This window comes from Orbilia oligospora, assembly GCF_000225545.1.
Source record: "Orbilia oligospora ATCC 24927 unplaced genomic scaffold scaffold00081, whole genome shotgun sequence".
NCBI lineage: Eukaryota > Fungi > Ascomycota > Orbiliomycetes > Orbiliales > Orbiliaceae > Orbilia > Orbilia oligospora.
In genome coordinates this window covers 545,705-572,665 of record NW_011645638.1, presented here as the reverse complement: position 1 = coordinate 572,665, position 26,961 = coordinate 545,705, and the positions used below count along the sequence as shown (strand labels likewise).

The 26,961-nt window shown below is 45.1% G+C and overlaps 10 protein-coding genes across 10 annotated transcripts; 7 read left to right on the top strand and 3 right to left on the bottom strand.

The window, feature by feature from the left end:
• Positions 1 to 528: 528 nt before the first annotated feature.
• AOL_s00081g168 (uncharacterized protein) lies at positions 529 to 1,458 on the top strand (the record flags this gene model as incomplete). Its single annotated transcript, XM_011124986.1, has 3 exons — positions 529 to 628; positions 867 to 1,140; positions 1,218 to 1,458. The coding sequence occupies 3 exons, from the start codon at positions 529 to 531 to the stop codon at positions 1,456 to 1,458; spliced, it is 615 nt and encodes a 204-aa protein (XP_011123288.1).
• Positions 1,459 to 3,914: 2,456 nt separating this feature from the next.
• Positions 3,915 to 7,513, top strand: AOL_s00081g167 (uncharacterized protein; the record flags this gene model as incomplete). Its single annotated transcript, XM_011124985.1, has 4 exons — positions 3,915 to 4,223; positions 4,349 to 4,499; positions 4,580 to 6,481; positions 6,555 to 7,513. The coding sequence occupies 4 exons, from the start codon at positions 3,915 to 3,917 to the stop codon at positions 7,511 to 7,513; spliced, it is 3,321 nt and encodes a 1,106-aa protein (XP_011123287.1).
• Positions 7,514 to 8,068: 555 nt separating this feature from the next.
• AOL_s00081g166 (uncharacterized protein) lies at positions 8,069 to 9,063 on the bottom strand (the record flags this gene model as incomplete). Its single annotated transcript, XM_011124984.1, has 2 exons — positions 8,069 to 8,358; positions 8,418 to 9,063. The coding sequence occupies 2 exons, from the start codon at positions 9,061 to 9,063 to the stop codon at positions 8,069 to 8,071; spliced, it is 936 nt and encodes a 311-aa protein (XP_011123286.1).
• A 1,285-nt stretch (positions 9,064 to 10,348) lies between these two features.
• Positions 10,349 to 11,449, top strand: AOL_s00081g165 (uncharacterized protein; the record flags this gene model as incomplete). The annotated part of the gene is made up of 1 exon (XM_011124983.1): positions 10,349 to 11,449. One exon carries the CDS (start codon positions 10,349 to 10,351, stop codon positions 11,447 to 11,449), a length of 1,101 nt encoding a protein of 366 aa, XP_011123285.1.
• Positions 11,450 to 12,486: 1,037 nt separating this feature from the next.
• On the top strand, positions 12,487 to 13,110 carry AOL_s00081g164 (uncharacterized protein; the record flags this gene model as incomplete). The annotated part of the gene is made up of 3 exons (XM_011124982.1): positions 12,487 to 12,612; positions 12,718 to 12,951; positions 13,042 to 13,110. The coding sequence occupies 3 exons, from the start codon at positions 12,487 to 12,489 to the stop codon at positions 13,108 to 13,110; spliced, it is 429 nt and encodes a 142-aa protein (XP_011123284.1).
• A 539-nt stretch (positions 13,111 to 13,649) lies between these two features.
• On the top strand, positions 13,650 to 14,533 carry AOL_s00081g163 (uncharacterized protein; the record flags this gene model as incomplete). Its single annotated transcript, XM_011124981.1, has 2 exons — positions 13,650 to 14,412; positions 14,481 to 14,533. 2 exons carry the CDS (start codon positions 13,650 to 13,652, stop codon positions 14,531 to 14,533), a joined length of 816 nt encoding a protein of 271 aa, XP_011123283.1.
• A 1,216-nt stretch (positions 14,534 to 15,749) lies between these two features.
• AOL_s00081g162 (uncharacterized protein) lies at positions 15,750 to 16,373 on the top strand (the record flags this gene model as incomplete). Its single annotated transcript, XM_011124980.1, has 2 exons — positions 15,750 to 15,948; positions 16,123 to 16,373. The coding sequence occupies 2 exons, from the start codon at positions 15,750 to 15,752 to the stop codon at positions 16,371 to 16,373; spliced, it is 450 nt and encodes a 149-aa protein (XP_011123282.1).
• A 3,680-nt stretch (positions 16,374 to 20,053) lies between these two features.
• On the top strand, positions 20,054 to 20,905 carry AOL_s00081g161 (uncharacterized protein; the record flags this gene model as incomplete). The annotated part of the gene is made up of 1 exon (XM_011124979.1): positions 20,054 to 20,905. One exon carries the CDS (start codon positions 20,054 to 20,056, stop codon positions 20,903 to 20,905), a length of 852 nt encoding a protein of 283 aa, XP_011123281.1.
• Positions 20,906 to 21,348: 443 nt separating this feature from the next.
• On the bottom strand, positions 21,349 to 21,792 carry AOL_s00081g160 (uncharacterized protein; the record flags this gene model as incomplete). The annotated part of the gene is made up of 3 exons (XM_011124978.1): positions 21,349 to 21,467; positions 21,541 to 21,668; positions 21,761 to 21,792. 3 exons carry the CDS (start codon positions 21,790 to 21,792, stop codon positions 21,349 to 21,351), a joined length of 279 nt encoding a protein of 92 aa, XP_011123280.1.
• A 393-nt stretch (positions 21,793 to 22,185) lies between these two features.
• AOL_s00081g159 (uncharacterized protein) lies at positions 22,186 to 26,491 on the bottom strand (the record flags this gene model as incomplete). The annotated part of the gene is made up of 4 exons (XM_011124977.1): positions 22,186 to 23,058; positions 23,122 to 24,779; positions 24,835 to 25,981; positions 26,039 to 26,491. 4 exons carry the CDS (start codon positions 26,489 to 26,491, stop codon positions 22,186 to 22,188), a joined length of 4,131 nt encoding a protein of 1,376 aa, XP_011123279.1.
• Between the last annotated feature and the right edge of the window lie 470 nt (positions 26,492 to 26,961).

Here is a 26,961-nt window from a genome sequence, read left to right as displayed (position 1 = left end):
ATATAGAGAATCATAACAAGGCTATGACTAGACTAGACTAGATGTACGATATTATAGAAGATTGGAGTCGGAATGTTGTCGGAATGGTGTTTTGTATTTGTATTATATCTCATCTCAATGGCAGCCCCAGAGAGGCACTCCCACATCATTGACTCGGTCCCAGATAGTTGTGTTGCTGTGTTGAGGACCCATTTGTTTGTTTGTAAGATACTTCTAATTCGGGACACAAACCCAAATAGGATTAATAAGCGAGGGTTTGGAGCCCTCTCCACCAAATTCTGGTGGGTGCAATTTGTTCCTCACAGAAAGTCTCTTCCACCGCTTTGAAGGTTTTTTGCTAGTTTGAAGACATCATCACGACAACCTACCGACGAATCCGACCTCACGACTCGACAACCCCTACCCTCCATATTCCGAATATACGACAAAGGTTCGTTTTTAACTCTCGGTCAATTGGAAAAAGTTGGATACAATGGATGGTGATAGTGATGGGAAGGCTAATCGATTGGTTTTGTTGGGATCGTATAGATGGGTGCTCTTAAATACATCGAAGAACTTCAGAAGAAAAAGCAGTCTGATGTACTGCAATTCCTTCTCCGTGTCCGATGCTGGCACTACAGAAACCTAGGTATTGCTTTCCTATGATAAAGCACCTTCTTCGGGACATGTCTCTTCAAGTCCTATGGAATGGGAGGAAGGAAGAAGAAGCTATGAAGCTTCTGTTGGAGATTAGCTTCTTCGCAGAGTCAGGAATCGCTCTCGCTTTTTTCCCAACCCAGAGGCATTGAAGGGATATTGTCGTCGAAAGTTTTTCAAATCAAAAGCAACAGAATATACTGACGGGTTACGGATTCCTTCGACAACAGCGGTCATCCATCGTGCTTCCCGACCATCTCGCCCAGACAAGGCTCGCCGTCTCGGATACAAGGCTAAGCAGGGATATGTCATCTACCGTATCCGTGTTCGCCGTGGAGGTCGCAAGAGGCCAGTTCCAAAGGGTGCTACTTATGGCAAGCCCACCAACCAGGGTGTGAACCAATTGAAGTACCAGCGATCGCTCAGGTCCACTGCTGAGGAGCGTGTCGGCCGACGATGCGCCAACTTGCGCGTTCTCAACTCTTACTGGATCAACCAGGACTCGTATGTGTTACATTCCAATCTGGATATAATATTGAATTGTATGGAAATGGATGACTAACGGATGGTTGTGCGAATAGGACCTACAAGTACTTCGAGGTCATCCTTGTCGACCCCCAGCACAAGGCCATCCGTCGCGATGCCCGCATCAACTGGATCGTCAACCCAGTTCACAAGCACCGCGAGAGCCGTGGTCTCACCGCTACCGGCAAGAAGAGCAGAGGTATCAACAAGGGGCACAGATACAACAACACCAAGGCTGGCAGGAGAAAGACCTGGAAGCGTCACAACACCCTCTCTCTCTGGAGATACAGAGATTAGATTGCTGGGTGACTTGTTTGTGGCGGTGGTGGTGGTGTTTAATGTTTATTCCTTGTTTCGAGCCATTAATCCACTTTTTTTCTTATATTATTTTTACTACTACTCTTCCGTGTGTGCCTGTGGCCGTTTCATGACTCTTTGTTTATATGGGAATGGGGGTTTTGCTTCTTCTTCCATCGATATCATGTGGGTTGTCGACAACATTGTTTCAATAGCTACATTTAGCTGAAGCTTGTTCAGTTGATACATGCTATGCTATACTACTATACCGGTCCAAAAGAGAGATATTGTGATGACAACAATATTATCTTTTTTTCTTCTGACTATTGCTATCATTCCAGTCCGTGTTCTTCATGTTAGAACGGGTCTCATAGGTGACCATCCATACATGCCTGACTTACCTAAGGAAGTATGTAAGGATATGCAAGGGACTCTCTCTGGGTAAACAGGATAAAGCCAAGACTTTCTTTCCGCTGAAACAAGCCCGCGAGAATTAAAATCGAGCCGGACGTAACGTTGGAGGGTCCCGTCCTTGGCCTGACTATCTCTATCTCTGGACATTAAGTAGTTACTCTATACATGTCCCCGGGAGGCGCGTTAACATAGCGTATCCAACCTGGTAGTTAACTACCCAGTTATGGAGAAAAGATGGGATGTTTACTCATCCGCTATCAACTTATGGGAATATCGAATGTAACCTTCAGGGCCTTTTATAAATCTCAAGAACGGCCTGATGATGCCGTTAAACTTGTTTCTTCCCTTGTGATAGAGCCCTATCCAGGATCCGCCAAGACTAGGACCCTGGCCCGGTACGAGGGCGTGAGTGGGTACCTGTACATGCAGCCTGCCATCCCCGTCGACGACCTCTCAAGTTCCAATACTCCAGACAAAGTACCTGCTTTTAGAAACATCTTTCACGTTATTAATGTAGTATGGGAACTAGCACCGGGTACGCACAAACATTACATGCCCCGAGAAGAGAGGTCACGTTAACATCCGCTAGTCGAGTCGTGAGTCGTTCCAGCGCAGTGACCGCCCTCACGAGTACGCCATTTGGTGGTGATCATGTCAGGTCAAACAAAACAGCTCTGCCTGCACAGAACGACTATTTCTTAGTTTCGCACGCACGCACATACACACTGACGTCCCAACCACCTGCTTGCCTCATTCTGGTGCGGCTGTAAGTACTTACCTGGGTACTTACTTACCTACTTGCTTCAGGATTTATCTTCTTTCTGACTGCCTCTGCGCTGCACTGAATTGCGACTAGTATATTAATTCTTATTGATATCGACATACAAGAAAGAGTGCATCCCCTGAGCATGCATGTTGTATGCATATGCGCATGTGCAATTGCTATAATTCTCGGTCGTCTCTCTTCTAGCTTTCTCCTCCTCTTCTTCTTTGAACTTCTAGGCTTGCCACGGTCTTCATCTCCTCCGACTCTAACCTATTACCCAATTACGCCTTCGTTGGTTTATTCGCATTTTTACTCGAGAGCGCTCGAGGTTTGGATACCTTGAAGCTTCGATCCAGGGGTACAGTTTGAACCGACAATAATATACTTGCTACTGCACTGCCAGCTGTTTGGTTTGGGGCTAAGCACTGTCTGTCCGTCCTGTTTGTTACCATTACCATACCCATCTCGAACCACAACCGAGCTGCAACTTCAACAGCATTTCAACATTTCCCACCTCCCGTTTACGATTCTCAATTGCAATTGGCATATCTGTTCCAAGAATTCTCGATCTTCTTGCCGAAAATCAAAGGAGCGTCCGACAAAAGCGATAATAAAAGGGCTGTTCTAACGTTCGAATTCTGAGCCCGCATGCCTCGCAGGTTTCGGGTTATAACTCGTCTCGTCTCGTCTCCAGACTAATTCTTTGTCCCCTTCCGGTTGCAGCATTAATTACTTGCCTATCAACGAAAAACCGCAGCATTTTTTCCCCACGAACGAGCTACTTTTATTTTCTTACCTAACTGCTACTTCGGTGTTTTTTTTTTTTGGCAGTGTAGCTGGCAGTGGGGACATTTTCCTTTTTTATTTTTATTTTATTTTATTTTATTTTTTTATAATATAATACGCAGGTTACCCGGGTCTGGGTGTTCGTTGCGTATATATATTCGACCAAGGGCCCACTTCGAACTTCGAACTTCCTGGAACTTCATTTGCATTTTCAACTATCGAAACCATCTTGGCCCTTTGCACGACGAAAGCTTCTTTTCAGTCTTCCTACCATGCAATATTATTGGTTGCGAACCTAGATAATTAGAAGACAATTCATCTTTTACACAATTCAAACAGTCTCGAACCTCGGCCTCGACTATTTCACACCCCTTGTCATACCCCCCCTTCACAAGAAGGAAAACAGAAAAGAAAGAGAAAAAAACCTTATAAACCCTGACAAACAAGATAAGGCAGAAGGGAAAAGGGAAGAAAGAAAGAAATTGTGATCATGCCTAGTTGGCCGACTAAACTCTTTGCCCCTTCCGCCTCATCATCCCACACCCAACCGGAACGAACTACGACACCACCTAGATTATATTCCATATTCCCACAGTTGGACGAATCCGCGCCGACGTTATACGGCCACCAGAGATCGAAAAGTCATGTGCCGCCTGGGAGTACCGGTGGTAGTGGTGGGGGTTTAACAAGTGGGAGCGGAAGCGGTGGTGGGAAAAATATACCGCAGGGAGGGGATAAAGTTGACATTACACCTTTTGGGGCGGTTAGAAGGGTGGGCAATGGATCGGTGCCTGAGATGGTGAGTTTTTCCTTGTTCTCTTCATTCTTTTAATTGTCTTTTGTGTTTTATTGTTGGGAGTGAGAGGTTTTTGCTTGACGAGAGTTGAGATAGCTGATATCGTTGGGGGAGGATGTCTTTTTTAGAAAGTTGGGCCGTGTATGACTTGTGCTTCGACCGTGCGCTGGCCTACACATTTGACGGTGTTTAGGTGTACGGTGTGTTTAGGAATTAATGATCTCGTACCGTTTCAAAAGACGGTGAAGACCGATGAGAAGGGCAAGGGGAAACAGAATAGTAAGCCGCTTTTTTGTGCTACGAGTCTTCTAAGACATAAACTTTATGGAATCTTGTTTTATGCTAATACAACTCAATAGCAACACCGGCTCCTCCTCCACCGCCAATTACTGTGGAACGGACTCAAGCGATTATTACTAATTGTATTGAGTCATTCCTGAGAGCTAGGAAAGCAATGGTGGAAGGGAAGACGCCCCGTGGCACTCCAACTTCTTCGGTCGCCTCGAACGGGCCTAGGAAGATACCAAGGCCTAGCGGGAATACGCACTTGATGACACCGGCGCCTTATCCAGCGTTTGAAGACGGAAGGCTGGATCACAATCGTCGACCTAGCGATGTCGGTAATGCGCCGAGCCATCTAAGACAATTGTCTGTTAGCGTCCCAGAGAGACCTGGAGCGCCTGGTATGAAGAGGAGTGTTAGTTCTGAGGCGTCGCCGGGTGCTATATCTCCAAAGAAGCCGGAAATGGCATATTCTCCTAGACGGCTGGAGCAGCGAGCACTGACCGAAAGGATTTTTCGCCCGTTGGAGGAGTATATTGTACGTTCTTTCTCTAGTTGGGTGACTGTCGAGACGTCTTTTCTTAAAGTGGGACCGGATGAACTTGCGGATACATCAAAGCTTTCTGGATCGCCGGATAAGAGTTCCTCGACGATGGATAGGGCGATGCGGAGACAACGAGAGAGGTTGCGGTTGCAGAGTCCTTGGATCGATTGGAAACAGGTGGCGGATTTCTATGAAGCGATATCTACGGCTGGCGATCATATCGCTGCTGAAATGTTTCATTTGGAAGAGGCTAGTTCGAGGAACCTTCGTGATGAGGAGAACGGAGGGAACAAACGACCTTTCACACGGGAGGAGGCGGAGGAATTGGAGTCAGATATCGATGAAGCTAGGGATCACCTCGAGCGAGTGCTCCTCAAGGCGGTAGAGCATCTTTTGAAACGCCCAGGGAAGCCGCTTCAAACGCCTGAGGATTCTAGAACGTTGTTGGTCATCATGGTTTGTCCGCTTTTGCATCCTTCTAGTGCAGGGGAATTGGCCTCGTCGAGGTCAAGAGCAATGCGGATGAGGACTTGGACACGAACACGGAATAAACCACAATCTAAGTCGACATCTGCGAGCGGTGGGGGTCCTGGCCAGCATTCTAGTATTATCAAGAGAGTACTGGGCCTTATATCCAACCTTCCGAATGAATCGCATCATTTCCTGGTATCGTGGTTTTCACGACTTCAGGAACCGGACTTTAGAAAATTGGTGGATTTCTCAGGGAGTTTTATTACTTATAGGCTTACGAAGCAGTTTGGGAAGCATATGACGCAAGAAGCGACGCAAAGAGTTAGAGGGGTTGTGTATGCGGATGATTGGCAAATCAAAGCTGCTTCGAAAGTTTTATCTCTGCTTGCGGCTGCGAATACCTCGGCGGCACTGAAGAAGCGGGAGGCGGACGGTCATCTGGAAAATTGGTTTAATGCGAATGCTGAGGTCTTAGCAGTTGATTCTATCGGAGAAGGTCATCTTGCTCGGCAGCAGGCTTTGGTCCGAGGTCATATCATCCCCACCAGCGACTTTTACAACAGTATGCTTGATTATGCGGATTTGATTGCGGATTACGATCAATGGGAAGCTAAATCCGGAAAATTCAGTTTCTGCCAGTATCCGTTCCTTCTGTCGATGGGGTCTAAGATCCAGATTTTGGAGTATGATGCCAAGCGACAGATGGAGGTTAAGGCACGCGAAGCGTTTTTCAATAGTATTGGATTACGTAGGACGTTTAACCAATACCTTTTGTTACGGGTTCGACGGGACTGTCTTGTCGAGGATAGCTTGAAGAGGATTAGCGAGAGTGTCGGTGGAGCTGGTGGGGATATTAAGAAGGGGTTGAAGATTGAGTTTGAAGGAGAGGATGGAATTGATATTGGGGGACTGAGGAAGGAGTGGTTTTTATTGTTGATCAGGGATATCTTTGATCCGAGGCATGGTGAGTATCCTAAACTTCCAGTATTTGGCTAAATTTATATATCTGTGGATGAAAGCTAATTGAAATGCTGTAGGGATGTTTGTCTATGATGAAGATTCGAGATATTGTTATTTTAACCCTCATACCTTCGAGGCTACGGAACAGTATTTCCTTGTCGGGGTTTTACTTGGAATGGCGATTTACAACTCTACGATTCTGGACGTGGCGCTGCCACCTGTTGTGTTTAAGAAGCTGCTGAGTCCGAGTTCGACTGTTAGCACGCCTAGCAAATTTTCGACGCCATCGCCGACTGCACGACTACCGTTCACTTCGACGCTTGAGGACCTTGCCTTGTTTCGCCCCGCGCTGGCGAACGGGTTACGGCAATTGCTGGAATTTGAGGGAGATGTGGAGTCTACGTTTTGTCGAGACTTTGTGGTTGAAGTTGATCGGTACGGGCAGAACATGCAGGTTCCGTTGGTGCCTGGCGGGGAGAACAAACCGGTTACGAACGAAAATAAAAGAGAATTCGTGGATCTATATGCGCAATACCTTCTTGATACATCGGTGGCGCGACAATTTGAACCGTTTAAGAGAGGGTTCTGGACGGTATGTGGGGGGAATGCGTTAACTCTTTTCCAACCGGATGAAATTGAACTTCTTGTCCGCGGGTCTGATGAGCCCTTGGATGTGACTGCCCTTCGTGCGGTGGCGACGTATGAGAATTGGTCTACGTCTTCACCGCATGAAGTTAACCTTGTCAGATGGTTCTGGGAGACGTTCGAAAGTGCTACACCGACGATGCAGAGGCAATTGCTAGGGTTTATTACTGGGAGTGATAGGATTCCTGCAATGGGGATTGCGAATATGGTGTTGAAGCTTGTGTACGGTGGACCGGCGAGTGTTCATGGGAGGAAGAAAGGGGTGGAAAGGTATCCTATTGCCAGGACATGTTTTAATAGTATTACGCTTTGGGGGTGGGGGGATAAAGAGACGTTGGAGAGGGTTTTGTGGAGGGCTGTGAGGGAGAGTGAGGGGTTCGGGTTGAAGTGATTTCTTTTATTATTATTGTTATTATCATCATTTCATTTGGGTTTGAAGGGGTTATCTGATGGGTTTGAGATGTATCTCTTCTTCTTTTTTGGTTACTTTGTTACTTTGGTTTTTGCATTTTGATATTGCAATTGCATATGCATACGCATTGGGAACAGATTGGATCAATTGGATTGGATCGGTGTGGTAGTTAGCGTTAAATGCTTTTGATTGTTTTAACTTTGATTCTGCATTTGTTATAGAGATACCCTTTTGGTTATACAATTAATGCATTTGCTGGCTGTTTCGCATTAAATTCTATTACTTACTTACTTTATACTTTATTCTACCTATGATAGTATTATAGAGGTATAAATAGGTCTGAATTGATGGTGTCAGTCCCAAGAATTCGTTGACTTGGGAGTTGTATTAGTGGTGTGTATATGTACAATACAGTCTGATATAGCGAATGGTACCCATTTTACGCCCTGCGTGAATAATCATAGTGATAATAATAATAATATACAAGTTTCTCATCAAAACCCCACCTACCATAGCCTCTTCTCTTTTTTTGATTTAAGCAGCAGCGTCAATACCATGAGGCCCACTGGTCTTAGGTACGGCATCATTACCCTTCAACTTGGCCAAATTCGCTTCAAACCTTTCGAACTCCCGTTGGGCGATTTCTTCCTCTTGATCTAGAACTTGAGTTACACCTTTTACTTCTTCGATGTAGTGCATTAACATAGATTCGATGCCGGTTTTTAGGGTTACGGTTGAGGAGTCACAAGTTCGGCAGGCGCCACGGAGTTTTAGAAGGACTTGGCCGGCGTCTGTGAAGCCGCGGTATTCGATGTCGCCGCCGTCTGTTTTATTCCAATTAGCACTTACTTACTTATATATATATATGGGGAAATGTACTAACCTTCTTGAATAGCTGGTCGTATCCTAGTATCCAATAATTCCTTAATCATACTTACAACCTCACTATCTCCTTCCTGGGCCTTAGTATCTTCATTCTCCAAGATCTCTCCCTGAACCACCGGCTGTCCATTATTCAAATATTCCGTGATCAAAGCAAACACCTCAGGTTTCAACAAATGCCATAAAGAATCCGGTGCCTTTGTGACTGTGATAAAATCTGGCCCATAGAATACTGATGTTACCCCGTCGAGTTGGAATAATGATCTTGCTAAGGGTGAGTTTGTGGTTTGACGGCCTGAGGTGTATTCTATGCTTGAGGCGTTGGCGGGGAGGACTGGAAGGCCTGGGATGAATTTTAGAGCGTCGGGGTTTGGGGTTGGTTCGGTTTGGATGAAGAGGGTGCGGTGTTGTTGGTGTTGGTGGTGCTTTCGGGTGATGGTTGGGAAGGGGGTGGGGCGTTTTGGAGGGGTTGATAGGAGGGGTGATGATGTTGATAATGTGGATGATGATGTGAAGAGGCGGGTTGGATGGTGGCGGATTAGTGTTGTTGATGATGGTATCAATGACGATGACGACGATATTGTGGTGCGGCGGGATAAACGGCGGAGGAGAAGAGGGTTTGTGAGGGATCTTGCAGTGGAGGCCATTGTAGTTATTCTTCTCCTTTTGGTTTCGCTTTCGATGAAGCTGTAGATTTGAAGGTTGTGATGGGTTTTATTTAGCTGGTTTGAGATGTCGACATGGTTTGGAATTAATTCGCAGGTTTTCTTTGATTTTTTGGAATTTTTGGAGGATTGATAAGCTGAGTTGGAGACTGGCCGAGGACCCGATCGCTGGGAGGGGCAAATTACCACAAAAACAACACTGTCGATTTGTCAATATTTATTTACTTTTACATTCCGACTATGCCTTCTTGTTGGATATACGTTATAGGATAGACCAGGGCTGGTTATAGTCGCACTGTTAACTAGAAGATTTATGAGATATCACACTATGTAGAATTGTTATTCCGTGTATCAGTATTTATGTATAGCGGGAGAGTAACTACAAATTTGATGGTGGGGGAAGGCTATGTCGAAGAAGATGATATACGGGCCTTTTGCGAAAGAATATATTAAATTTACAATGGTGTTCGTAACCTATCAAGACCGATGTCATAGGTAACTATAAGGTAGAGGCTCTTTGAGTATTAAATGTTCGAAGGTCCGATTCCGTTGTTACTTTGTATACTTACTTCAGTAGTAGGTAGGCCTATATTGTCTCCCATATAGTTGTACAAGTCTAGTATAATATCTGTTGATCAATCTATTGATTAGTGTACAAATATTATATATACTCTTGTCAGCTGGTTAATGTTAGTCTTGTCATGATCAGTTTAGAAATGACCGCCCAGCATTGACCACTTTCGACGTCTATATACTTATTTCAGAGCGCGATAAATTGCTAGTTGGAAGAAAGAGATATCTATTCCGATGCAGGTGGTTCTGAAAAGGCTAAAGCTAGCTTCACCTCGACAATGACTTGATTAACCTCATATAGATGCGAGCCTGGCCCTTAGAAGAGACAAGAATTACAGAAATTAATTGGATAACCGCAGAAACCAAATCTATTTGGCTAATTGACTATAAGAAGGCAAAAAAAAATAGTTTAATTAACCGCACGATTTAAGAAGCTAGGAAAAAACAGAATAGATTTTACGTACGTGTATCGAGTACTTTGGCACTGGCTACATTTACTTATTGACTTGCCGCAGTTGACCGTAATTCGATATTCGAATTGCCGTTCTATAAAGTGCAGGGTACGTCCGTATATGTATCCGATCATGGGTGTTAAATACGAGTCCTGTGTTGCGCATGTTGGGGCATCGTCAGGGCTGCTTAATTAAACGATGTCATCCCAACTAGCTCGCACCGCTCAACATCATCAATCACGATGAGTTCCTCGCGAGATCCAGCGCGAGAACCTCTTCTCCCGCTGCACGGCCCCTCGCGAGCTGCCTACGATAACGGTTCAACATCCGCATCAGCTTCACGACCTCCTGTTGCTCCTTCATCTTCAATACCTCCGCCCGAAACCCCCGTTTCAATCACAATAAGATTCGCCTCATCCTCACTACCCGACCTCTCCCTTACAATTCAAGCACCATATTCCACAAATATATCCACCCTCAAACGGTTGATACGAACTTCATTACCTGTCGAAACCGGCCGTCGTAGACTACGGTTGATCCACGGTGGGAAAGTTCTAGGCGACAAAGCCAACATCGGGCAGGCGCTAGGAGTATCAAGATTATCATCGACGAGTACCAACAGCTTTCCAAAGAAGGAGAAAAAACAACCTCCGCCACCTCCGAAACGTACATCTAGAAAAGGGAAGGAAGTAATCCGACCAGATCCCGAAGATGACGACTATCCGGATAAGAAAGATGCCAAGACATCTACACCTACTACTTCTACTGCAACAACAACAATAACAACAGGAGTATATGTCCACTGCAGCATTGGGGATGAACTCACAGACGAGGATTTAGCAGAAGAAGCAGAAACTGAATCGCAGGCGATTCATCATCCTTCTACCCTTCCTGCACCGCAGGGATTCGACAGACTCCTCAACGCAGGGTTTACGGAGTCCGATATTGCAGCGTTAAGAAGCCAGTTTCATGGTACTCTACTTAATAATAATAATAATGCCACATCCATAGACGGGACTTCAGATCCAAACGCTAGTAGTGGTCTCGGATTTTCTCTTCTTGATGAGGAATCGCGACGGCATGCTCTAGCGCTGGAAGAAAGGTGGATTGATGAATCTGCAACGAATGAAGCGGAGACGGGGGATGCAACGGTAAATACTGAGAGTGGGGGGTTGGAAGATACGCTTATTGGGGTTATGTGGGGGTTTTTCTGGCCGCTTTGTATTGTGTGGATGCTAAGGGAGGAAGGGACTTTGGGGAATTCGAAAAGGCAGTTGGCGGTTATTGCGGGACTGTTGATGAATTGTGTGTTTGGACTACTGAAGCTGGGCAGTGCGGGCTGAGAGAGCTCTTTCATTGTCTGAGGATCAGGAAGTTCTTTGGATGGCGTAGGATTGTGTGGGAGAGGTTGTACTATAGAAGTTTTATTTTTAGAAGGGCGTTTGGATATTTGGTATTAGCGTTGGCCAGGGTTGTATTATTTTCACATCATCATCAGCTAACGGTGGTATCTCAATGTTAATTCTTAAGTCTAGAAAGTTAGGTATGAAATCTTGATATCTTCGAAGCTATATGTCCCGATGGCCCGAAGCCCCGTGGAATCACGACTAGTCTTCCAAAAAAATCACCTCAACCAGGTCACTTGAGTGATCTTGTGTAACATCCCAACCTACAGAATAGGAACTAAATCCCGATAAAAATCTCTTTCCTTAATAAGCTGAATTCCACTGGGGTCTTGAACACATTCATATATCTACGTACATATGTTCGACGGAATTTCCCGTGGTGGCTGACTAAGTTGCTCGAATTCCAAATGATCAGATTAAAGGAACTTAGTAAGAAAGGCCTGGGGTGTACATGAAAGAGGTCTATGGTTTGGAATGTTTCATTAGACGGAATTCTGCAGTGAAGCCTCTTTTAGTAGGCGACGCCTTGTCATACCTGCATTGATCATTTAGCCGCGATCGGTTACACAGGATCGAAACCCCGATGGTTGTGTATTTATGATAGGGTGTATGCAGGATTATTCAGGGATGCCAAAAGAGCAGAAATCTTGGGGGGGTTTTGATTGAGGCTAAGAAAGCTTGTTTGGGGGGTTTACCATCTTTTGGTACTGTTGGCTCAAGGCTTATTTGTTTGTGAATAATAGTTATATACTTAATTTTATGAGAACTCAAGGTAGTCCTGTATACTAGTATAGAATATTCTGAACTGCTAGTGAACTATAAGAAGACTCAAAATTAACATCGATCAATATATGTATTTCATGCTTTTGACAAAAAATACTATACGCCGGAGAAGTACAAGGAAATAACTTACACTAGTTTCTAAGAAACCGATCCATAACAAGCTTAAGCTTGGAGCCTAACCCGAATTCAAAATGTTCTCTAAATTTTCACTCCCAATCTACCTCTTCATCTCTGTACCTTTCTCAGCGGCACAAACTATAACGACCCGTACAACCACAGCCTCCCTCCCTCCAAACGTCCAAACCCTCTGGGGTGTCGTAAGTCAACATCTACTTCAATAAACCTCCCTTTAATTAAAATCCTCACCCTATAAACCCTCAGAGAATATCACTTACATAAGCTTTAAAATTAATTTTCAACAGTGCGGCGGTGACGGCGCCCCAACGGTCCCATGGACCAGAACAATCTGTGAATCCGGCGCTTGGTGTTCCAGAGGCAACACCTATCTCCACCAATGTCTTCCAGTGTCTATGTCGCCAACGGCCACGAGTACAAAACCTCCTACCACGGTTATTGTTACTACTACACCTTTGATTACGACTACTACTTGGCCTTTACAGACGAAGTATGGAAAGTGTGGCGGAGTTGCGCACGTGGTATGTATAGTTTCTTACCTTACAAATCAATTCGGCTAGTACATGACCCTATAATCGAGATAGATGGCTGACTGATATATATATTATTAGGGACCGACGAGTTGTCAACCGCCTGCTACTTGTTCGGTTTTGAATCCATATTATTGGCAGTGTTTGTAAATACTGGTAACTTGGAAAGGGGCAATAATAATAGGAGGCTTGACAGACTACTTGTTGAGAATTCTAGAAGATATATATTTACTAGGCAATGTAACTCCATAAATTAAATTCTAAAATTTGGAAACCCTACATTTCATTTATTCGGGATATGCTTGATAGATGATTCCGCTGATAAACTAGTCTCATTGTCTAAACGCAATGGCAAGCCAATAGTTTGAGAATGTGTTGGATGTGTGTGATTTTAATGCCTCATCTCTGATTGGCCGAGCGGGTCTTGGCGGCGTCATTCTTAGCGGCGTCGGATTTGTCAGAAGTCTTTATCCCGACACTTTCTCTCTCGCCTTTCCAACTTCAACCTTTCCATTCGCATAGCTGTTGCACTTTGTGGCGATATACTTTTGGCTGCGCTTAGAATCTCTCGCTCATTTTTCAAGCATACAGAGGAGTATGCCCTATTAGACAAATAGAATCAACTACATATACCCCCTCTCTATCTGCTATATCAGCCTCCTCGGACTCAATCCGAAAAATCCTCAACAATGTCCCTCCCTCGAACATTGATGTCGACAAGCCGACGAATGCTGGCGCCCTCTGTCAAACCCCGTTACAGCCCGAGTTCACCATATTTATCGCCTTCAATCTGTGCATCATGCCTTCGGAGGTCTCTTCAAACTGCCACTCCATACCGGCCGGAAACACTGGCCATGCCGGGTATGGATCCGGCACCTCCTCGTAATAAGGATGCTCCCGGCAGCGAGCTCACAAGAAGAAGTTTGGATGGAAAGCGCCCTCCGTTTACTACAATGCCTGTAGAGCATGGTCGGTCTGCTCTAAAGGTACCTGTAGCAGCTCCGACACCTACTACCTCGGCTACGGCAACCGGGTCCATAGTGTCTAAGTTAACACCGACTTCGCCACCTGCTCAAACAGCAACAACATCTACTACTACCACTGCCGCTACTACTAAGGCTCCAAATACTGCTACGGCTCCGACACCTCGTAAACTTCGACCGCGGAAGGCAGCTATGACGCTTACACCACTTGCTGTTGATCATATTCGATCATTGACTCAACAAACACCTCCCAAGTTGATTCGGGTCGGCGTGAAGAACAAGGGATGCAGTGGTCTGGCATATAATTTGGAGTATATTGAATCTCCCGGTAAATTCGATGAAGTGGTAGAGCAGGAAGGCGTGAAAGTATATATTGATAGCAAGGCGCTATTCAGCATCATTGGCAGCGAGATGGATTGGGTAGAAGACCGGCTAAGTGCGCGGTTTGTCTTCAACAACCCGAACATAAGTCAGTATTCACAATCTTACGAACTATTTGTTCTTGTGAATCACCTCACTAACTTGAGCTACTTATAGAGGAGGAATGTGGCTGCGGAGAATCCTTCATGGTTCATGGACAGAAAAGCTGAAGATTCCCCGGGGATGTTTCCTTAAACAAGGAGACTCAGATCATGGCTTTATAGCTTTAGAACTTTTTTACGCTTCAGTGCAGCGAAGGTATGGGTATTTTTTCGGCGAACTGGCATTCTTGTAATATACTCCCTGACTTTTAATTCTTTCCTCTCAGCCTTTCATTGTTTTCTTTTTTAATATTTCTTTGCATTGGCGTCTTCCGGTTTTTTATTTTATTTCTCTTTCTCTTGGTAATAAATGTGGTTACGCCCCAGATTCTAATCCTGCATCATTTATTGAACCCAGCATTAGAAATTCGATTTTAAAAGGGTTCTCCATCCCATGTTCTCCACCCCCTCGTGAATCAGGATATTTAACCCCCAAGAAGATGCAGCAAACCCCATGACTCCCGACTGCGCAGGACTGCCAACTGGACCATGCAATATTCTATCGCAACAGCGCCAAGTGCGCCAGGGTTATTATATTCTGAACTGGATATTCAGTCTTTTACTTCTATTCAACCTTGACACCGAAAACGGTGCTATGCATGAACGGGCTAAATCCGAATGGCCAGACTTTAAAAGCGACAGATAAGAGTAGCCAAGCTTAGGCCTGTTCCTCATGTTACTTCAAGCGATTGAGGAGCGGGGCACGATGCATTTTAGGCCCGACAAACACTCCAACTAGACTAGTTGGAAGTGTACGTATACGTCGAATCACGTGGCACTATCGCCCTTTCTTTTCGACAACCAACGGGACCAAAAGCTATTAGCCCAGAACCGTTTTTTTCCCAATTCTAGCATGACATTGCCACCTTTCAATCTTCGTCTGCGAACCTGCGGCGACACTCCACAGTAAAACTCCAAAATCTTTTATATCCTCTCCACCGGACTGATATATCCGCGCTCAACCGTTTAACTCACAAACATCCATTCCCCACGCCCGCTTGCGTTGCACAAAGTTGTTGATAGAATTCACACCCCGCATATTGGCGGGGATCCAAGTTGCAAGTGTATACTGTTATACCGTTGCGGGGGTACCCTAAACAGCGAACGAAAAAAAAAAAATAAGGGTCTCGCTCGTCCCCGACGCCTTCCCCGATAGAGCTCCCCCCCTCGCTCGCCTTTTCTAGAGCTCTGTTTTCTGGCGAGCAGCATAAAGGAAAAAATAAAAAGGGCGATCTTATATACCCCCCCCAATCCTAGCTATATCCTTCCCCACGACCTCGCGGATATGTCGAATTACCAACTTTCCATCGTCATTTACGGCCCGGGCACAGACCCGAACAATCGGTCACATTGGGCTCTTGCGCTGCATCGAGAAGGGGAGATTCACGGGGATCTATTCCAAGTGCTGTTAGTAGATCGGGATAGACTGTGGTACCAATTCGATAAGAGGACCGGGGTTGAGATACTGGATAAAAGTTCGGAAGGTTGGTATTTCAAAGATCTATACTCTTTCTTCCTTCTGTTCCCTCTCTATCCCCCCAATGCCTTTTGCTACAGCTAGCGGGGGAAGGGGGGTTTGGTCCTTTGATAAGAAAGATCGTTTGGCTAACGTGGGAAATTACAATTTTTCTCGTTTTTTAAATTGTGATTGAAAATAGGCTGTGTTACTGTAGCGACGATATCAGTAGGACACCGGAGACACGCGAAGCGGATCATGTCCACGGAACCCGTACCTATGGATGGGTTAAAACGATGCCAGGACTGGGTAGCCGATTGTATCGTCACGCTAGAAATCGAGGAAATCGTCGAAGCGGGAACGTCACATTTCGTCCAAAGACTTATCGGATTACCCGCGAGCAGTGTAGCGGAGGAAGTAGGGCCAGAAAGATGGACAGAGACGGAGAGATGATAACTCAAGATCCGGGGGAAGCGGGAGAGAGAGATAGAGAGACGGAGAGTAACAGAGAGTCATGAATGAATGATGACGATGGGAATTCTTTTCTTTATTTTATTTTGGGAGATACATTTATCTGTTTTTTTATCAGTTGTTTTATTTTTCTTTGAAAGTCTGTACGTATACGAGTTGAGCATTATATCCCCGGGGGCAATGATTATATTCTCGTCCATAAATCATACTAACGATATTATACTTCCATCATTGCGATATCACATTTTACCTTGTTTTACGCACCCCCTCTTTTCTTCTACAAAGATTTCACTGTATAAGATAGCTAGAAAAAAATCTCATATGATAGCGCCTCTACACTAAAACCCTCCATTATCCACTTCCCCTCAAAACTCTCTACTCTAGGCTAGCTATGTTATTTTTTTGGTGCGTGGGCAGACCCTTAACCTCAACTCCAAAAACTTACCCCTCGCGAGCTCGGTCCGATCTTTACAATAGACTATACCAAAAAAGCCCCAACTGAGACCCTGCTCCATGCATCAAAAACTTCTAGGGCTAAACAATGCACGTCATGACCTAGAAGAGTCTAACATTTTGTTTTTTGTTTTTTTAAACCCTCTAGATGTACTCCGTATACGTAGAGAGTCCAAAAATGATTGCGCCATACTGTACCACGTGCCCTAAATCAAGTGGATCCACGTGTACCCACACGTGCACACGTGAGAGGGGTTTTGGGTTCTGGATGCATGTGGTCTCCACGAGTATGCCTAAGCGAAATGTATGATGTCGACATATGTGGTTGATGGTTTTGGTTTATTCATGTTAATTGAGGGACTTGGGGTTTTTGTGTTTTTTTTTCTTGGCCGATTAACACTACTTGCATGGGCACGTTTAGGCTTTGTGAGGTTGATCTACGATGTGGAATGTATACTTAGGTGGCATTATGTGTGTTCGACTATGAGATACTAGATCTACAAAGGCTCCATTCCACACAGAATTTTATGTAGCAGAGAGGTGGCTTACATATACACTAGCGGGGAATACGGGAATATGGCTTTTAGAGGGCTGTCGAGGGCTACTAGAAAACACTATGCACAAGCTCTTAGGTTAGACAGTGCAAGTTCAAAGATACCAGCTGGCTGGCTAGCCAACTAGGCTCTTAGAGTAGCCAATATTAGCTAATACTAGTGCATACGATGCTACCGCTTTAGAATAGTCTTGGAAGGATCTGAACCCTAATTTGTTCTTTAAGGTATCGATACGGGATAGATAAGGCCTTGACTATTGAGATAATCAGAGTGAGCGAATACACTTTCCAGGCCGGTTCACAATGCATAATTGATTTTTAGGAAAACTCTATTTGACATCCACATGCATGTATTCATAGTCCAATATAATATATATACCTGGCTTTCTGAAATCTTGTCCAATTGATGAAGTGTGTTTTAAATCGAACCAGTCTTGGTATTAGACTAGTTATGCAACTTTTCGTTTGAGTAGGAGTTTAATTCGATTAGTTAAATTGATGTGGCAGATTAATAATCAATTACAGGATAATATTACTATTGGTCGGTTTTCCCGGACTTAGTGAGTTAGGTGTATCTAGGATATATGTATTTCACCTTCGTTTCGTCAGTCACTCGTCACTTCAAAGTGCTTACATTCTTTTCGGCTTTCGTGTCTATAATGAAGACGATAGTCTACGAATGCTACAATTTTTTAGTAGAATTAGTACATATATTACATATTGCGAGCTGCGGCTAGCTAGCTATAACCCAGCTTCTAATAGTAGTAACCAGTAACTAATCCATTCAACTTCCTTGACGGCGACTATAAATTCTGTCCACAATTTTTGATATCAGCTGATCAGTTCGACCTTGTGGATATTAATCGAATCTAGGTCTTAGAGCACGTCGCGGAGAACTCACGTTTCTGCGTTGAGCTACAGTTTTCCAACGCGGTCTAACCGTATTAGGCGGAAATACTTCCAAATCTGTAGTTTGTACCAAATTCATAGCGAATGTGCGACTCGATGGGGGTCTCTTTTTGCCTAACCTTAACCTGTGGAGCAGGTGTGGGGACAAGACCAGGCCATGGGTGTATGTACGCAATCTATCCCGCGACGTATAGATCCTTAGTAGCGGAATTATGACTGTTTGTGCAACCTGAAATGCATTAGTTAGAAGTTGCCTGAAAACTAGCCTCGAATCAAAATTTTATATCCATAACCCAGATACTAGATATGTACGCCTCATGCATATGGTTTTTACATTTTTAATGATTGCAGGTATTGTCAAGATAGCTGGTAAGAATGCTGATGCAATGCGATATCCACAAGGATCGGACCCCACTTCTGTCATATATTTCTTTCCGTTTCGATTACATAAATACTTTTGATCTATATTCAAAGGCTTTCGGCAGAACTTACGTGATACAAAAAAAAAAAAAGGAAAAAGGTTGCATCGAGCAATTTGCGAATCTAATATATAATTGCTCCCGTCCAAGGTACGTATACCCCCACTCGTTCTTGCACTGGAGAAGACTTTTTTCCAAGGCTCCGGTATGGTCATATGAACCAATTAACTTAAGGTTCGATGGGTTAAAATATGCAATACCCCGCTCTCTCCTGCCAGACCTTCTAAGTTTCATGTATTCCTGTGGGCGGAATGCACAATCATACAATTGTACAAGCACTACTCTTCGTACCGATATATAGAGTGACTAAAACCATACTTTTTCGAGGAAGAGGAGGATGTACGACTGAATCTGATAATATTTTAGAAGAAAAGCTATAGCTGAGTTTCGCATCGTTCTAAGCAGTGCTAGTAGAGGTTGCCCGCTAGACACTACCGTGAATTAACCCAAAGAAAGCAAAAAAAAGGCGGTTATTTTGGATATTATTCTTTTTAAATTTTTTAAAAAAGTCCTTAAACTAATACATACAAGTGTGGTTTAAAAACTAGTAGCTAGCAATTAGGTTGCCAGGCAAACTAGTAGTCGTGACTATTATAATATTAACCTGCCTAATAGCTAAGAGCCTGTGAAATAGCCTGTCTACAAACTACGAACTATTGTATGTAGTAGATAGATTATTTGCTTTGATCAAGTGGACACTTAGGTAGTTTCTAAGCATTGTCTGATTGGATTAAAGTACTTCAAATAGGTAGCAAGAAAGCTCCCTAAGCTCTAAAAGTTTTTTGATCTAAATTATAAAAGTAAAGGTTTGGCGATTTTGGCGTACCCTATACATAGACTAGGTTACACATTGGCTTTCGGAAGGCATTCGAAAATGGCAAGCCGTCTTTCTGGGGTCAAATGGAAGAAAAAAGCCTTCATGGAAACAGGAATTGTGTATATTTCGAAACCAACTCGCATTATATGTGGACATTTTCCGAACATACATATGATGGGGAGCTCGAGTGGATAGCTACCAATTAGGATATAAAGGTACACGATAACCCCGCTCCTTCTCTGTTGGGTTCACAGAAAAGCCATCCATACCCCATTCGATTGAGACTTCGACCCTGCTGCTATATACACACGCACATCTATATTGTCATAGTACTATCAAAATAGAACATTTCTTCTTTCTATAAAATCTTTTTGGTACCTTCGAATTCTTGCCTTGCTTGAAGACTTTGTAACTCCAAGCTAGATTATAGCTCGAGGATAGAGTCTAAGATATGAGAATCTCAGAAGGCCAACATATCCTATATGCTCTCGATAGGTCAAATGACCTTCTCTATGGCCGTGTCACGGAGATGAGATACGATGGCTTGATTGAAATTGCGATTAGGAGCGGGGGCCGTCTTAGTTTGATAGTAGAAAATGATTCAAATCGAATTCAAGTCCTTCCAAACAGCAGAACGCCAGAGGCAGAGGCAGTGCTAGAAAATGATGATATAGACAAGGTACTGGAAGCACTTGAAACGGCACTTGATGTTGGAGCTACAGTTGCGGCAGCCGCTGCACCAGGAGTTGCCGGAGGAGCAGCAATTATGAGTGGGCTCGCCGCAATTGGCGGGTCCGCCGTTGGTGGGATCTTGGTTGTGGCTGGAGTACCCGCCTTTATGGCGGGGAACACCATACGGAAGGTGATCAAGCGTCGTGAGAATAACACGGACACTAATGACACTGTTGTTGTAGGCATGGTGACTGGTAAGTTCATTTCAAATACCACTGGATCTGATTTCGCCGGATTATGTTCTAACGAACTTGATTTTCATTTTGAAGGAGGAGTTGTCGGTAGCGCTACAGCCGTAGGATCTGTTTTCGCTGGCGGGTCGGTGGTAGGTCTTAGTGGCGCGGGAATTACCTCCGGCCTGGCGAGCCTAGGAGGTGGAGCTATAGCTAGTGGTGGCTTCGGGATGGTAGGGGGATTGATGGCATGCACCGGAATTATTGCGATTCCAGTCCTAAGTTTCGGGGTTTTGGCCTGGGGGTTAGTTGCAGGGGCCAATGAGGCCGACCTACAAGAAAAGTATAGAAATTTTTGTCGGAGGTGGCGTCATCAGGGTTATCGAGGTCCTCATTAAGACATCGATAACGAAGGCCTATGAGCCCAGAGGGGGGTTGGGAGAGCAATTATATGATGCATCCATGTCACCGAACCTAAGATATCTCCAACATCGATCCGATATCCTTTCCATCTGTTCTAGATATTCATTTTTGAATATGAAGTTGAGATAATGTTCATTCCAAATCATATGATTATACACTTCTCAGAGGGAAAGAAGACAAAACTGATGAATCGCTAATCAGCAAAAAAGCCCATAAAATAGTTTTTATGTACTCGAGTATATACAAAATATACAGATCCCATCCCCAAGGGATGGATATAAGAGCTAGGATAGCCTTCCTCCTGGCATTATTCCCAGCCATCACAAAGGAGGGGTCACTTTGGTGAGAACGAGACCAATTCTTCCCAGCCATAGTCCGGCGGTCGAAACGAGTATCAGGCGGATCAACAGGAACCACTTTACGGCCTAAGACCTGCATTCCCGGACCCCTTGGTATCCCTCAAAATATCCTCCTTCTTCGGCGGCAACGCTGCTTCGGCGAAATCATCGGACTTGATGGCCTTTATCGTGTATACATCTATAAATTTACAAAAGGAAACCGTTAGTCTCGCAATCAATCATCCCAATACGGGCGAAAAGGCGCCACATACAAATACTAACAACAAACCCCATCAACGCCAACCCAGTAAGAGTATTTTTAACCAGATAAGGGCTTCGGGCGCGGATGAGCGATTGTCCTTGTCGGTAATCCGGGTTATAGTATGATGACCGTTTGATGCTAGTTCCGGTTGTGCGCAGATGGTTAGTATGGTGTGCAATTTTTCCGCCTAAACGTCTTCCATCCGGGTATAGATAAAGCGGAGAGCTTACATTGGCATCGCTAGCCGCCGTGTGGGATACATCGTGTAGGATTTGGAGATCGCAAGACCGTACAGACGTTTCGAGAGGTGTGTGTTTTGGTGAGGTTTGTTTCGATGTTTCAAAGTGGGATGATTTGAAGGTTGAACTTTTGGTGGACAGGGATTATGACTAAGCGAGAGGCCTCGGGCCGCATTGATACTGCCTGACTACGATAATGCGGCAGACTCATGAATTTACGCCGTGAGAAGATGAGCATCATTAAAAATCACCAGAAAATACCATTGAAAGCCGAAGTATTAGTCGGAGATCTAGCTCTAGAATAGTACATACGTACTTCACAAATGGTCTCGTCACAAGATAGAGACACTAGCTATGCAAATAATCCAGTCGCTAAATCCCAAATCGAAATCCAATCATGATCACACCGGGGAGATCTAAACGATCAAAGTCCCATCTTCGCCCATCAATTCATCAAAGTCCCCAACTCTTTCAACTTCTAATGGATCTTGATCCGTATCTGCAATTGCGGCTTGGAATCGTTCGGCCCCTTTGATCTGTCCAAGGTATGCCATTGGCAGGGTAAATCTGACTTTGACCATATCCTCCTGTCGTCGTCCCTTCGGCTTCTTCGGCCACTTCTCCTCCTTCCTGTCTTGGTGAATATTGCCACGATTGACAAGACTATCTCTCCAAGCCAGTACGCTCTCATATCGCTCCCTTTGTTTAATGTAATTGTACTGTGGAGTCTCCACAGTCCTCCTGTGACCACCATGTTTGGTATTGGAAAGGTCATAAACTCGGGCTGAAGTTGTAAAATTCAAAAATTCTGTCAATAGGTCTCTTCCTTCGGTAGCTAGGTCCTCATCACGAGCATGGTCTTCCGCCAAACCCTTATTCGTAGGAACCAAAGGTTCATACAACCAAGAGTTTGGGAGTGTGACGTCGGAATCCCTGGCTTTTCTTGCATCTTCCATATGGAACCTAGCAGCGCCCTGTGAGATCTCAACCTCCTTCTTCAATGCCAGTACCTCACGTGCAGTCGCGACAGCACGTTCTCTACCTGCCTTGTCGTTTTCATCCACTGGACGAGCCTCGCTTGCGATCTTCTTCCACTTCACGAGCTCCGTCTCGATGTTCTGTAATTCTTCTGTGAGGCCGTCCAGCGACTCGACCAATTCCTTCTCGCGCGTGCCACAATCCGTAAGATTGCGCTCAAGTTCTTCAATCCTTTCGGCTTGTTTGCCGAGGATTTGGAGCCGAGATTCAAGATGTTCGATGCGGACCGCCGCTTCTTCAAGAGATTGCTCCTGCAAAAGATTAAATTAATTAGCTTCTGCCTTACAGGGGGTCGGAAAACCTGGAATTCTTACCCGTAATTTAATTTGTGTCGCTCTCGAGTGTGCGTCCTCCTTCAAACGCCTGACCTCTTCCTCAACATCAACCGCAGTCGACTTCTTACTCTTCAGCTCTTTAGCCCTGAGTATCCATGGAGGCTGACCTCTCTCAAACTCAACTGTCATATCCAGGTCACCTGCCACAGAGACTAAATCTCCAAGGGCATTGGTAAGAATATTTAACTCTTTACCGCAGCTCTGGAAAAGATCTGAATCTATCAGAGCTAGGAGCTTCTCCGTAGACCTGTACATGACACTTTGAATTTCATTAAACATGAAAGGTTCTTCCCGTCCAGCTGCGAAGAGTAGTTTATAAAGGTCAGAGCCGGAGCCTCGTGCGTAATCTGCCAACTTCTTGCACATCTCTTCGCATCGTTCAAAAGAAGAATGCGTATCAGGTCGCAAAGTCAAAGACCTTGCCTTTAATTCCTCTAGAGGCCTCATTACTTTGGTGACAATCACCTTAGCGCTGCGGCAGTTGGCAATGAGATTTTCAGCTTTCCGTGCGAAGTGCATGGACATATCGGCTTCATCATTAGTTGGTGGTAACTTTTCCAAGATTATCTGCTTCTGGAAATGGAAGCAAGATGCAGATGATTCGAGGTAGCTGAGCATCATCAGAACTTTCATGTGTACACTTTCTGCATAGCCCTCGAGATCATTAGCAAGATGAACTTCAGCTAGATGAGTCATCAACGCCAATGTTCTTGAAAGTTCGTCAGCAACCTGTTTCTCCTTCAACTCATCTCTCCTGACGGCATCAATCCACATGTTCAACGTTCGCTCTACAGGCTCCAGCTCCAAGTATGTGCCACGGAGTTTTTCGAATTGATCGGCCGATGAGCTTGTTATGCAGTTGACAAACCTGTCGCACATTGCGTTTACCCAAGTTAACTTGTCGCAGATATCAGAGGCTATGACAGCTCTGTCTTCTTGATTAGGCTCAAATTCGACATTCAAAGCATCTTTGATGTGTGATTGAAGGAGATGAGCTTTGAAGGAAACCCGCTTGAACCGGAGGAGCGCTTGAATAGATTGCTTCTCTGAATCAAAAGATTCCGCCAGGTAGAGCTGCACCATCTCAAGGTGCTCCGAGGCCTCTTGCGCCTCCATTTTGCGGAGCTCTAATTCAATTGTCTTTACCTGCGACTTCGATGCAGACATTTGCAGCTTGAGATTAAGATCCATGACTGCCTTCGATCTACTCGAAATCTCTTCTGCAGTTGAAGCATTTTGCTGATGTGAGGCACGCATATCTTCTAAGTCGCCCTGAAGAGTCAATACGAGCTCCTTGAATCTTGCTATCGTGTGAACGTTGTCGAGGAACATTTCATCCTGTTGGAGGATCCGCTTCTTCTGGTCGGATATCAATAGATCTTTGTAATCCAATTCCTCTTGCATTTGCTTCTCCGTTTCTACGTGGTTGACTTCCAATTCATCTGCCAACTCTTTGAGGTTTTCAAGATCCTCGATCGTTGCCTTAAGTTCTTCGACTTGTTCGCTATAGCTAAGATTCTTCTCAGTGAGTTCTTCCAGCATCTCCTCAGCTCCTAGGGCATTGTCTAGCTGAGTGCGGAGGTCCTCGATGATAATGTCTGCTTGTGATAGCTTGTCACGAACGCCCTCGTATTGTTCTGAACACTTATTATTAGCTATGGCCAATCAGATAAAAGTTCACATCTTACAAACCTTTGAACTGAGACAGGTCATTGTTATCTTCTTCAAGGGATTTGAGAGAATCTCGAAGTTCGGCTTCTTGCTGCATGGTGACATCTCTTAAACGAAGCAAGGCCTCTTTTAATCGTTCATTTTGTCTCTCCATCTGGAGCCACCCAGCACTCGTTTTTTCTTCCGGTGACATGCCCTCGCTTAACTCTGCATTTTCCTCGCGAAGCACCTCTACTTCAAGTTCCAGCTCTTCGAGCTTGGCTTTATAAGCGGCAACCTCGGTTTTGAGAACTTCGAATTTCTCTTCCGCCATTTCTCTGTCAAGAGTAGCCATCTCGACAATCATCTCATTCTCCTGCTTTTGGTTTTCAAGATCCTCTCTTTGTGCTTCAAGATCTTTTATTTGTTTTCGCAGATCTGCAATTTCGGCTTGCTGTGGCTGCATCTTTGATTGAAGTTTGTGAATAATCACTTCGTACTTGTCTCTTTCCGCTTCGATCCTGGTCATGGCCTGTAGTTTATCTCTATCCTCCGTTCTCTTCTTCTCTAGGAGCCTGATTTTTGATTTGAGATCTTCGATTTCCTTAGTCAAGGCAGAACTTGATTTTGAGGTCATTCCCGGAAGCGGCTGTGGTGACACCGACTCTCTCATAGTAGACAGGCCTGACTTTTTCGTTTCCACAGGGGAAGATACAGGTGGCGGAGCGCTGCTAGGCTCACCGGACATACTTAACCTCGAACCACGTCTGTTAAGCGTCGGGGTAGTCGTCTCGGGCGAAGATCTGCCACTTGAACTACTAGTTATACTCGCTCTTTTGCTCATATTTGCAGCGGCAGTTCGCAAAGGAGGACGGCTAGGTTGCCCGGACTTAGAACTGGTAGAAGAAACTGAGGATGTCCTTGCAGGTGGCCCACTTGTTGGAGAAACAAGGGACGCCCTGCGAGCACCCGGGTTTGCAGCAGCAGCAGCAGCAGCAGACGTTGGTGATGCTGTCGATGTGGTCGGGAGAGCAGGTGGACCCATCATGCTACCACGGGTCCCAATTGTCGAGGACGGACGGACTGGAGCCATGGAAGATGCCCTACCACCAACCGGTGTAGGCGTCCTTGAATTTGGTCCCGACGATATTGCACTTGAGACAGTCCGCGGAGCAAGTTTTGTCGGTGACTACCATATTTATCAGTGAATTTAACATACTAGGATGGTAATAGATGATTGACCTACAGCAACACCGCCCACTCTCGATGGTCCTGCTAATCCAGACGTTAACTTTGGAGGTGGACTAATCATCGCACTACTTTTCCGTCCATGAGCCGGTGACGGCGCACTAATAGGAGGAAGAGGTCCAGACAGCGACTGCCTCGGTGCCGGCGCTCCAAACGTCTGAGAAGCTTTCCTAGTCAACCCAATCGCGGGCGCCGGCGTCGAGCTACTACCTCCACCATGAGGATCCGGCAGAATCTTCAAATTCTGCGGTTTAATAAACAGCCCATACTTTGGCCCTTTACATTCGAAATAAAAGTTACCCTCGACCGTTCCATCGTTCTTCCCCGTCGGCCGGTCCAATGCCACACCCACCCATTCTCCAGCCGCAAACCCAGTGGGGCCGATAAAAGCAACATAGCCGGTCTGACCCTCACCACCCTTAACATAAGTTCCTATGGTGAGTCCAGACATGTTGTTGACGTTGGTGTCGTCGGGGTGCTCCTAGCTCCGTTCTACCCTGTTTACGACAGTCTGGGAATTGCCATATTGTGGAAAGATTGGTATTTTGGATTCTAAGGAAGGCGCCATCGAGTGGCTGATGTAAGTGAAGGTGGTATCAATCTAGTGGTTGTGGAATTGATGCGATAGATACGCGTGGTTCGTGGTATTTGATGGTGTGAATGGTTGGAAGTTAATGGTTCCTGCAGGGGCAGCTTGAAGTTCAAGGAGGTTTGGTGGAGGGGCTTCAAGATGCCAAGAATTGCCAGCTTAGAAGCACCAACGCACTCGGGCCAACTCCAACCACCAGCGACTTACCCACACTCAGCCCTGATCGAATCATGATCAGCTTAGCCTAGGTCGAGCACTGCACCGGTCTTAATTATAACCTACCTACTCAAATACCGGTAGCGACAAGATTTGAAGAGATATTAAATACATTG